General features: G+C 41.4%; 1 protein-coding gene across 1 annotated transcript in view; it reads left to right on the top strand.

Moving 5' to 3' along the window:
* Positions 1-8,153, top strand: part of PPIL4 (peptidylprolyl isomerase (cyclophilin)-like 4) — a 16,234-nt gene extending 8,081 nt beyond the window's left edge. The window contains exons 9-12 of the mRNA XM_010140199.1: positions 340-451; positions 1,881-1,977; positions 2,604-2,742; positions 7,726-8,153. Coding sequence (XP_010138501.1) covers positions 340-451; positions 1,881-1,977; positions 2,604-2,742; positions 7,726-7,950 — 573 coding nt within the window. The 3' untranslated portion in view covers positions 7,951-8,153. The remainder of the gene's footprint in view (positions 1-339; positions 452-1,880; positions 1,978-2,603; positions 2,743-7,725) is intronic.
* Positions 8,154-12,702: the final 4,549 nt, after the last annotated feature.

Genomic DNA, 12,702 nt, shown 5'->3' with positions numbered 1-12,702 from the left:
CGTTCTCACTTTGCTCTTACCCACTTTACTTAAAATGGAGCTTTTATTAGTAATCTTGTTTTTCCTTTTTTTCTGAATGTATTACATGTGCCAAACATGTAGCTGGATTGGCAAATTTTTAAAAATGGTGAACTGAACTGAAGAATTGGAGCTTGAAATGCTGATATTCAGACAAAGCATAACTGTTTCTTTTGAAAAGGCACAGTGCAAGAGCCGCTGTGCTTTAGGCAGTTTTAGAAAAAAGTGCGTGCCATTAAGCAGCTGAATTTGTGTTTGAGCTCTTCTGTGAATATTCCTATGAAATAATCTTGTCTCAATTTTTGGAAACATCAATATCAGGAGGAAGACTGTGAGAAAGCCTACTTCAAAATGGACAATGTGCTGATAGATGACAGGCGGATACATGTGGATTTTAGCCAGTCTGTTGCAAAGATTAAATGGAAAGGAAAAGGTAGATACACTTGTGTTTCTTCCACCCTCATAACTTAATAAGCCATGAGTTCTAAACTGTAAGTATTATATAAGAGAGAAGCAATTGTTCTGAGTTTTATCATCTCATCTGCGAGGATGTGAATTTTCCCGGTACTAAAACAACTATAGCAATGCAGTTGCTAGCTCTTCTTTTTGCTTTTTCCATCAGAAGAGTAAAAGGGTTTACTACTGTTATATGAACATAACATTGCCATGTGTTATCTTTTTATCAGGTGTGGTTTTTTGTTTTTGATATTACTTGTTAGCAAACTAATATGGCAGTACATTGTTACTTTCTAGTTTCCTGTCCTTATTCACTGAATGGCAGTTGGGTGTATACAAGAAAAAGTCAGTATTCAGGCCAGGGACTTCCCCTCTTCACCTTCTGTGAGTCAAGCATATTGTAGAGCAGGCTGTATGTTATAAAACCCCAATTTCAGGTGTTTGAAGATGTTTTAGGAGGAAAAAAAGTGGTGGGAGAGGTGGGTACAGTGGTTATTTGGTGGTTGCGGACGTGAGGAGAACACTTGACTTGGAGAGGTGACGGTGCATTGCAGTGATGATGTTCTAACACGTCTTGCACTGAGCTCTGTAACCTGTAACATGTTTTGCAGTGCATCCTGTACTAACAGACTACATGGAAAACTTTTCTTTATCTGAGTAACTTAGGTCTAAATTGTCCTAAGTACTGGTAAGCTAACTATATAGTTATCTTGTTGTGCTTATAAGGTACCCAGAAACTGAGCTAGGGAAAGTATTGTTCTTCTCCCTTCAGCAGCCGTTTCTGACCCAGCCAGTCAATATTGCAGTTTTAAGTATGACCGTGAGATGGCAGCACGGTGCTGTAGAATTAATCTGTACTTTCCAGTGAATGGATGGAAAATGAAATCTGTCATGCCCCTCTTTACATCAAGACATGTCAATCTTTCTTTATAGCTTTTCATCTGAATTCTTAAGCTAAAGCTGTCTCAGAGGTTTCCCTGTGTGCAGCCCAGAGCAAAAAGGAATTTTAATTATGAGAATAGTCTGTAGGCTTCCATGGTAATAGATCTGTAAGTAGTGTGACATAGGACCTGTAATCAAAGAGGGACTAAACCAGTTCCTGAATCCTGTTTTGTGATCCTATTCATGTGTTGTCTGTATTCATGTCCAGTGGACATGGGTGAGGAGAGAGCCATCTGTTGTTAAAGGGGCTCTGCAAGTAAGAGAAGGACAGAAAATCACAGCTTGCCCTTCTCTCTTCCACTCTGTTACCCAGATGTCAATGTTGTTTCTGGAACTGTATCCTGCTATGCACCTCTGTATGGTTCTGAAGAGCCCTTCAATTCTTAAGCCAGATTTAATGCTAGGTGTGGGTCTCGGTTGTTTTTTTCAGTTGGAGTGGATTGAATGTATTTTTCTGTGGACAGGTGGGCGGTATACCAAAGATGATTTCAAGGAATATGAAAAGGAACGTGACAAACCCTCAAAGCTTGCTCTGAAAGAGAAGATAAAACCAAAACAGGAGTATCCTTTTTGGGTCAAAGGTAGTTTTTGAATTAAGTACAGTTTATGAAAAAACCTGGAAAGGACTTTTTGTTCTTAGAGCTTCCCAAATGGATGCTTTATATAACCATTTGGTGTTTGAGATGGAATAAAACACTTTGCATTTTTCTTTTGATGACTTTGATGAATTTAGTCAAATCAGAATGTGCTGTTTCACTTCTGTGTTTGTGCAGGTAAATAATGTTCCCAGTGTACAGCCCTGGAATGACACATGGCATGACAGAGTTTTAAGAAGTTTCAGAGGGAGCCTGCTACATCCGAACAAGGATGACCATAGGAGTAACTAGATCATGCTCTGAGATTATACTTTGCTTGTGGTGAGCATGAGAGAAAGAAGGCCATAGCTTGTTCCAGTATCTATGGGTAGAAAAGAAAGGAGAATTGGGACCTGGCTGTACTGTTTGACAGGACAGAATTCAGTCATTTCAGCACATATGATTTTTTTCAGTTTGTATGATCCTGTTCTGACCAGAAGATATTCTGAATCTTGGTAAACCCCAAGATAATCAGGGATTTGTTTGCTTCTTGAAGCTTATATGTTCTAGTATTTATTAAATAACAGATCTGTCCTTAAGCAAAACCATCAGTGCCAAGTATGACCTTGTGCTGGATGAGCATGTAGAAGAGTCTCAAACGAGTCAGTCACACTTGGCTAAAAAACAAAAGAAGAAAAAGCACCATCACTCTGAAGATGAAGAGGATGACAAGAGGACCAAAAAATCTAAGGTACTTACCTCTTCATGCATTAGCTTTATACCTGTTCTCCTAATGAGAGAAGCCAGGGGAAAAAAGTCTGATATTGAACTGAGGACATGGCATCCTGTGTCCCATAAAATACAGCAGTTGGAGACATAGAGAAGGCTTCTGTTAGTATCTGGTTATGAAAGAGTCTTCTGAAGCTTGGCATGTCTGAGCGGCTTTTTGCCAAAACATCCTGAGGAGGCAAAATAGCCTCTTGTAAAGTTGGAGATCTTCAGCACTTTGAATCTGTTGTTCACAGATTCCCCAGTCATAAACTTAGAGGTTAATCATGTTACGTGAACATAAACTATTTCTCGTTCTCTTGCCAGACCAATGTGTGTTGGCTTTTTCCCATGTGGAATTGGAAATGCAAACTCTTTACCTTTTTTTGTTTTCTTTAACTGTTTTGGAAGCGTTTGTGTAAAATCTGTATGCAGGTTTGCTTGCATCTGTATGGTGCAAGCGTACCATGCTGTAGGACTGAGGGTGTGGAAGGAGGTCATCAGAAGACAGTTCTGTCATTCCTTAGTTCCACTGCAGCCTGTCAGCTCAGCATTCTCGTGTTTCTGTGAACTTGGGATAGTCAAGATGTTGATGTTTCAGGGAAACAATATCTGCAATGATAGAGCAGAGGGAGGGTTAACCACCATTGAAGTGTGAGCATTGGGGAGAATTGAGCTAAGCTGAAAAGCAAAAAACTTCAACACCAATATTTTAACAATGAAGGCTTTGAGGGAGAAAAAGGCCATCTTCTACCAGCTTTGCAAAAAGTCATAAGGTTCCAGCCACAGTAAATAAAGCCATTGTCCTGGTGTGAGTTTTGAGTACCGCTTTAAGTTCTGCATACAGAGAGCATACATTATTCTGTTGTTCCATTGCATCACTTCTTGCTGTGATGCTAAAAATAACTTTCCTCATGAACATGAGTAATTAATTCTTTTCAGTGATACTGGTGAGCCCTATCTCTCATTCATGGAGCAAGTCTTTGTCACTGTGGTTTACAAATTCTGTCTGGCCATTTGGATGGAGGCGAATGACCTCCTCAGACAAAGTCTCAATGGAAACGTATACATACAAGATGTCTGGACTGATGCTATCAGATGCTATCCTCCTATCTTTTTGGCTGATTGACACTGTGATTTTAACATTCTTGAAACAGATGTTTCTGGAAGTAATATTTGGTTTTGGTGGTTCAGAAATTACATGCATGGAGCTGGCTGGTTGTGCATTATCAGCAGAGATCATTTTAAAATCATTCAGATGACTCCACCCCTGCAGGTGGTACCACAAGTACTGGCAGCAATAGGCTCTTCACCTCTGATAGAGTTGCTACAAGGAGACTGTGAGACACAGTAGCAGTGGATTCCATGCACAGAAATGTGAGGACAGAGGGATTCCTGGTGCTGGAGGAGAGTATTTTCTAGTGCGTGACTCTCTGGCCTCTTCTTTGTGTATATCTTTTTATGATTTAGTCACCTGCTCCTATTGTGGTTTGCTCCTGTAGCAGAACGCAGCAGCAGTAGGCTATGTTCTTTCCCACTGCTTTCCTCTCTGTTGCTTCGCTTTACCTGTTTTGGTGTAAATAGCTTAGCCTTCTTACACCCAAAACCACATGTGGAGGATTACTCCCCTTCTCTGATGGCAAGCAACATAGTTCCCTCTTGGAGCTGTGAAAATGAATTTCTGAGAAGAATTTGTCTCTGTGCCCACATTTGACTGTTCTCGTTCGTGTGTACCGTATAGCATATGCTTACAAAGCACTGTGTACACAGACTCCTTTAGGCATTTAGTGAGTTTATTGGCCCTTTCCAGATGAAATCTGCAGGCAACTTGGAATCCTGTTTAGCATATACAAAATGTAATTTTTTTTTTTGTTTTACATTTACTATTTGGGCATAATATGGGGAGCTTGTACAAGAGCAGGGGAAGGAGTCGTGTTCTTGAGGCAGAATCTGTTCAGTGTGAATTCTGAAGCCAGCACAAACCATAACAGTATGTAAACTTTTTTGACCAATGGTAGCATTTTTAGTATGTGCACACAAAGCATTTTCCTTTAACCCGGTTTTGGAAATATGATATGTTTGAGGTAAGAACTTCAAAACAAAACAATAACAGACCTTCCACAACTAACTGGCCAAAGACCACAATAGCCATGCTTCATGCGTAAGCTTCTGCCATGAGCCCCTAGTGTGGCAGAGATTTCAATCCAGAGAGGGGGTCTTAAAATGGGGAGTTTTGGCCACTGAAACTGCAGTTTGTGCTACCAGCTCCAGATATGACTTGAAGGGGTTTTATTTTCTGAATAGTTTCCATGATGTCGAGTTGTTTTTCTGTTCACTCTCTGGGTGGGTTTTTTTTTTTAGTATGTTTTGACTCATCCTTTTCTTAGTCTGACAGCTGTTTCCTGAATATTCAGTCTCTGTTGATGTTTTCAAAATACATTTTTGAATCTTACGCTGCCTGAGTCGATTGCAGAGAGTAGAAGAGGTAGAGTGTTGTAGCTTGCTTTTAGGAGGTAACAGGATGTGGGTCTGAGCAGGAGGCTGGACTATCATGTGGGATTGTGAATAGGATTTAGTAGTTTGTCTGAATACAGGTCATGCTTCTACTTGAAATCTATAGTATGACTTTGTTCCCTTTCCAGTTTTCTCTGGTTTTTGGTTCCTTGGATTTTTAATTTTAAGATAACTGGATCTGTGGAGGAGTATAGCCTAGCCAATGGATTTTTGTGAGACATAGGGGCTTCCTGACTTTCAGGTTTCAGTAAGCACATGATTTTGGCAGAGATGCCGATTTTCCTGGACTTAATTTCCTGCTCTTACTGCTTATTGGACACCATTCTTTTTATATTCGGGGTCACATTTGATCAAAATCTCCCTCCTGAAAAGACCGTCTCTATTTGTTTGCTCCTTTTAACCTTTAACTAGTGTGCTTAATGTGTGTAGAGGTGACATATTTATTCTCTCTTTGTGGTCGTGGTATTTCTAGCTGATTTACCTGCAAGTGCTGTTTACTCAGACCCTGTCACAAAGGGTCTTGGAACCTGCTGTCGTCCTCAGACATCTGGAGAGGGAGACTTTTTGGTACGAGAGTGATATGACTATGGCTATGCATCATTCTGAGGATGAATGGGCAAAGCTTTTAGAAATAGCTGGAAGCATCACTCTTTTGGTAGATTCAGATTTTGAAATCTGTACTGAAATAAAGTTTGGCAGCAAGGGATGTAGAATAAACATGTGGCTACCAGTGAGATTACTGTACCCAGCAGCAGGAGGAATTTTTGGTGATGTAAGATAATCAGTCATTATCAATGTGTTTGGTGATCCAGCAGTTTTATGTTTCTTATTGTAACCCTAGTATTTCATAGTTATCCGTGTAACTCTAAAGGTGGCGGTTGCCCTGGGAACTGTCCTGATCACTGCCTTTCAGGATGAAAGCTCTGCTTGGGGCAGAGTTGACAGTGGTGGTGTTAAATCCCATAAAATGGTACCTGTCTACTAGAGCATACAGGGATTAAAAACTTTCAGGTGATTGTACCTTCAAAACAAAAGTGCCTGCCACCACCTTAATGGCAAGTTGTATATGTGTCTTTCTGCAGGATTCTAAAGCTCCCTCTCGTATTTTGTTTCCCTGTATATCTTAGTTGAATAACAGTAACAAAATAGTTTTTAGCAGAGCTTGAAAACATTAGTTCATGTGTCAAAACTCAGTGTTGTGTATGAAGAAAATCTTCAGAGATCCTTGAAATGAAATGGCAACTTTCTAAGTGATCTTTCTGTTTTTTCTTTTAAGACCGTTATGATGCTGTGACCTGAATGAGTGTTGGTGTCTCCACAGAGTCGTTCTAGTGTGTACTGTGCCACAACATTGTTAGTGTGACATTTCACAATCTGAGTGACGAAGCCATCTTTCCTCCAATTACTACACAATCTCAGTGGCTTCATACCGTCTGCCTAGTGCAATAAGTAAAGCAGGTGCTCTCCTGACAGCAGCTCCTCCTTTGTTACAGAAACCTTATTCTTTGCAGAACAAATCCATTCTGTGTGCTGAGCCACTCAGCATGCTTGGTGATGATAAGCATAAAGCCATTGGAATTCAAATTTTCTTCACTCTTGTCTACTTGAACCTCCAGCAATTTTTTAAAGAGTTTTTGTGTGTATACTAAAGCACCATTACCCCTTGCTGTCTCTCCTTTTTAGACCATTTCAGTTTAGATAGACTTGTACCCCTTAGAGTTTACTATGTCTGTGTAGGAGGATACACTCCTGTGTTCTCTGCATGGGTCATACCCATCAACCTGCGAAATACAACTAATTTTTCATTACCTCATTATTTCTGTTTCAATTCATGCACCTGGTGTTACTGTTTGACTGTACACTTAAAACAATTGGATTCTCCATGCAGCCTTTTCTTGTGGACTTGTAGCTGCAAGGAAGTGAAGTGCCTGTGTGTGTGTAGCTGGTCTCTGTAATGGTGTTATTAATTTCTCTGAAGCCTAGAATTTAGGCCATTATTATGGGCAGGCCTTAAAAAGTGTTCTGCATCTTCATAGCACTGGAGAGCCCGTGGGGCTTGAACCAGAACCTATGATAGAAATTCTTGCATTACTTAAATGAGAAGTCAAAATCCACATCTAGCTTAGAAGCTTGTCTGATGCTTAGGAAGAGTTTGATAATATCTACCTGAGTTGAATCTCCGATATAACCAGTTTCTGCTAAAGCTCCTCAGGAAATACAAGCAGCAGCGTGCCTGGCAGTCGTGCCTTTTTCCATAAATGCTGACAAAAGCTGTAGACTTCAGATAGGTGCAGTGGAATTTTTATATGTGTATCTTTTTCAAATCATCATAGATGTGAATCTAGTTCAGGTAGTACCAGCCTAAGAGAAGGAACCAACCATGCTTGATGCTTTTTCTAGTTCTCTTCATGCCTTTGTAGGTAACTGCCTGTCTGTCCAATTCCTTTAACAGGATTCTGATCGAAAACACGAAGGAGAACGATACAGAGAGAAGATAAAGAGTGAGAAGAAAGACAGGCATCGGAGTCGCAGCCGGTCTCGAGAAAGAGACTACACTTCCAGCAAACAGAAAGACAGATACAAAGATGACTTCAGAGGAAGAGACTGGGATAAAAAAGCAGACAGAAGCAGAAGTCCTAAGAAATCAAAAGACAAAGAGAGGTCCAAGTACAGATGAAGGATGAGGAAAAGAGGGGAATTAAACGATGTTTTCTGCCAGTATTTCCAGTATTCTCTCAAATGGATGTGCAGTTACTGGCTAAAAACAGTTGCCTTCTGTTGGCAGCTTGGCCTTTTAATTCTATGAATGCCCAGAGTATGACTGTCTGAGTAAACCTTGATTCCAAAGAAGTAGTTTCAGCACAATATTTCACATTAGTGAAGTGGTTTGACCCTCCAATAGGGCATGTCGTCTAAAGCTTTTCAGAAACATAAGCATGCACCAACAGGTCAGTCGCCCTCCTGCACTGTGAAGAGATTTGCAGGACGCACAAGGAGGTTGAATTTACCTTTCAGCACTTTACTTTCAGATGCTGTGGTAATGAGTGTGATAGAAAACCTGGGGACATGGAAATAGGCTGTGCTCGCTCCTTTCAGAAAGTGGGCAGATGCCATTTGTATATGAATACTCAGAACTCATTTCCTTCCTTTAAAATTAAGTGCATCTGGCTGGCTTAGTCCTCTCAGCTCTGTTTGCTGACACCACTGTGCAGCAGCGGTGGAAGGCTCTGAAGTGCTGCTGTGCTGCTTTCAGGGTTCATGGATATGCTGCACTGTGCTACATCAATTGCACTTACTTGCTCACTCATTTACGCAGGTTGATTGGCTGTGCGGCATTGCTGGAAGATGCCTCTGGAACCAGAAATTCACTTGGTACTTGGCCCATCTGTAGACACTGTTGAAGATCTGGCCTCTGTAGTGTCAGGGAGATCCAGCTGTGATGATGTCAGGCAGATTATGGTAGGGGGGGAAAGAAAGAAGAAAATAGTCATTAGCAGAAAAGCTGAATTTGTAACTTGCCAAACCTAGATGGACTTGGTTTTTCAGGTTTTGTGGCAGAAGTAGGCCAGTCGATAACTCCTCATCTACAGAAGAATGCAGGTGATGTTATCAGAGCTTGGGTCTTAGTGAAAGTCAGCAGGCTCTCCAGTGTCTGGCTTGCTCTTCACCATTGAAACAGTGTTAGCCGGTATGCATACATCTTAAGAACATGCATGTCGTCTTTCTCTCCAGAGGAGGAGAGGTTGTTGGGAGGGGAGACATGGGAGACAGTGTTTGTCTTTCCATCCCCTCAAAGGAACATGTGATAGCTCAGAGCCAGTTTGATTAATAAATTTAACTTTTTTCTCTTGTGATTTTGGTAGGGTTTTTTAAATATTTGCTGTAGTGTCCAATTGTAACATGTAGTAAGATTTTATAGCTTGCTAGCCCTCATTGGGTTGTGATCTGCAGGGCAAAGAATGAATCTAAAATTCAAAGCAGCCAAGAAGAATTGCTGCCAGTTACTCTGCCCCAGAGGGCAGTAGCTGTGCCTGGCTGGAGTGTTTGAATGTGCTGTATGCAGAAAGTGAACTTCTGATGAAGATGCTTCTATGGGAAGGCTGGTGCTAGAGGAGTAAAAGCAGCTCTTTACTCCATGGCAGAAAATTCTGACTAAGCAGGGTGGGCCAAATGCCCAGAACATCTAGATCCAAGCTGAGTGGGGATATGGAGGATGTTGTACACAGGAATGTTCATCTACCCCATCTTCACTTTGTTACAGAAGTTGCCTTTTGCTGAATCTCTCTTAACTTTTGTCCGCTTCAAAGTGTGGAGCTAGAAATCCAGGGTTTACATAACTTTCTCCTGACAAAACATTTCGAAGTCACTGGGGACTTCCAAGGGCCTGTGGCATCCTTGCAGAGTCAGAGCACGAGTGCAGGGCCCACCGTCCCAGAGGAGAAATAAACAGGAAGGCTGCTCTTGGGACCTGGGGCTGAGGATCACTCACTGTTCCTGTCAAAAAAGTTTCTGCCTTCAGTCTGGGCGTATGAAGAGTTCTAGAAAACTAAACTAGCCCAGGATATGGTGCGTTTGGGCTAGTGCTGCTGAGGCAGTAGTTTTTCTCTAGCTCCTTCTGGTTTTATTCTGCTTTATTAAAGAAACAAGGTTTGCACTATCATGCTGTGGAAAGGAGCCAAGGACAGTATGTTTTTAACGTGCAGAAAAATCACAAATTTGACAAGGGTGTGGCAATGGTAAAACAAGTGAGTGTTTGCTGCTTTTAGGAAATGGCACTCATAGAAAGAAGACAAAAAGCTTCCACTCTGAGAAAAGGTGGCTTCTTGCTGAACACCAGAGGTGCGCTTAGGGGAGAGGTAGACATGACTGTACAGCATGAAGAGTTTCAGCAGGCATTCCTAGGCTTCAGCTAAACCCCAGCCTCCTGTGGGACATAGAGAACTAGTTGATATTTAGAAGCAAACACCCTCCTTCAGCTATTTAACTTCTCTGCAGCAGAAATGGCTTCTTTTTCCTTGCAACAGGTAAATGCTTAGGATATGGAAGTAAGTAGTTCGTTTGTGTTTGGTGGCCAAAGAGTCTTCAGAATAAAGGGTTAAAAAATAGATGCATCCGAAAGGCTTTAAGTTTCTGATTTTCAATATCCTTTAGTGCTCTTAAATATACCTACTATCTTCAGATTGAGGAAATTACCTGTTTATATTTTTAAGATGAAGCTTTCAAATGTGGATGTTCAAAAATTAGGTGATAGTAATACATGATTAAGTGATGGCCTCCTGTTTGGAGGCAATGGCTTAATTTTAAGACTGTGTTTTTAGGCTGCTTTGCTAACAGCGTGAAGGGATCGCAGTTCCCCTGGTACACACGTGGGCTGCTCAGCAGCCTGGGCTGGATGGGATTTGCTGCTACGGTCACCAAAGTTAGGGCTGTGTAGTTTTGTGGTTCTTCGGGAAATGGCACCAACGAGCTGTATGGTCAGCTACAACTGCAAATATTTCCTGCTGCCTCTCGTCCTGCCTGAGATGTTGGAACCGACAGGATGTTTTATTATCTGTGAGTTGGAGAGTTACTTGTGCCAAGAGTTGTTCTGTGTAGCCCCACGCAAGGATGGAAGAGTGTGCAATGTGCCTCTGGTTCTGGGATGCCAAAAATCTTTGTTCTGTAGGTAAAGCTGTTTCTGCTTCCTTCCACTTGTCAAAACCCCCCCAACCCACCACCCAAAAAATAAAAAAAGAAACCAAACCACCTCCCTGCAAACTGTTATTTGGACAAGGAGTTCGGAAGCATTTCTGCATCTGTTGCTGCTCTTATGTCTGTTCATCACATCCTCCTAGAGCCTGATTTTTTTTCATGTAAAACTTGTACGTTATTATGTTTTGCTTGTAAGCTTCCCAGAGCATGGATAATGTTTCTCCTGTCACCTGTTGCATACACAGGAATAGCATAAGCAATTTAAAAATGTTGAATTACACCAAGATTTATGTAAATACTTGGTACAGGACAGTGTTTTCATGTAAAACTCTCGGTCCGGTTGCTGACAGAATGTGCTTTCTCTCAGTGAGCAAGCCAGTGTCACCTTGGTTAAACACAGTAGCTGTGTTTAAAGTCATCAGTAAAACTGAGGTTTAGGTCTTCCAAGGATATGATAAACCACTGAAGCTGAAAGCGTGTTCCAAGAGCTTTTTCAAATCTTAGGCTGAGCAACAGTAGACTTTTGAACTCGCAACCTGTTTTGCGACTTCCTGATTATAAGAAAAAGTACCTTTTTACAAGCCCAGTGGAAAACACTTGAGTAATACCAGTAACTTTTTGTATAAAGGCAGAGGAAAAATACATGTTTTAGGCAAAATTATGTTGGGATCCTGCTATGTCAGATCTTAAGATGAGATTGTAATTTTTCAAGAAGTAAAAGAAGTTACCATTGGCTGTACTACTAAAATCTGTTCTTCTCTGTTCATCCTGTTCTTTGGCCAGATGGAGAGCTCACTACTACTTTGGGGGGGAGAAGAGGTGGTCATTTTGCCAGGCGCATCAGTGTACCTTTTCTGAAGATCATCGCTCTTTACTAGCCTGAATACAGGATTGCCCATCAACAACTAATCCAGCGCTCTAGCAGGACGTGTTAAGTTAGTGATGTAAATTTTTGGGGTGAACACTCATCTCCCAAGTTTAACTTTACAGTGTCTCCAACACAGAGAGAATTTGACTGTCAGGAAGTGTCTAGACTTTGCCTTACATCGTGTAACGATTGTATTTAAAATTGGGAGCATAGCTCTTATTGTGTAACAGTGACCTGTTCTTAGTAAACCGGGAGGTTGAATCAAGAATCTGAGCCCAGCCATGATGAAGGCGGGATGGGGAATGTATTACTTTCAGAAATAATTTAAAATATTTCTGGCAACAGACCTGCATTTAATTAATTGATTTAATTAATTGCTTTATCCTGACTATCTTTTGCTGGTTAGAGGCTAAAGAATTTTCGCTGTGATACTATGGCCACCTATGCTTGTTTGATTTTCCCAGCAGGTGAGCTTTTCCAGATGAGGAAGACGGTAATAACGCTTTTCGCTGGTGCTGATGCAATAAGAGACTGTTACCTTTAGCAAAGCAAATAGCTCATGGAGGTGTGTAGACCAAAACACCCGTGGTGTTCCGCACCGCCAGTTTCAAGAGAATGGGTTTTTTTGTATGAATGTCTTAACACCATCAGGAAAGTGGGTTTGCACGGGGAGCTGCGGTGAAAGTATGCCTGGTCCCCTTTGTGGCCTCAGCGAGCTGCCACAGCAAGGCTGCTTTGAGGCTGGGAATGGTTCTTTCTGGTGAGGGTCTGGTTGTTTCACAAACCAGTAAATCCTCAGTCTTCAGCTCAGCATAGGAACCTCCGTTTCTGGGGGATCTTCCCCTCTGAAAACATTTCCTACTGCAGCTC

Source organism: Buceros rhinoceros, unplaced genomic scaffold (assembly GCF_000710305.1).
Source record: "Buceros rhinoceros silvestris isolate BGI_N320 unplaced genomic scaffold, ASM71030v1 scaffold12137, whole genome shotgun sequence".
NCBI classification, from domain to species: Eukaryota; Metazoa; Chordata; class Aves; order Bucerotiformes; family Bucerotidae; genus Buceros; species Buceros rhinoceros.
This window is presented reverse-complemented; position numbering and strand designations above follow the sequence as displayed.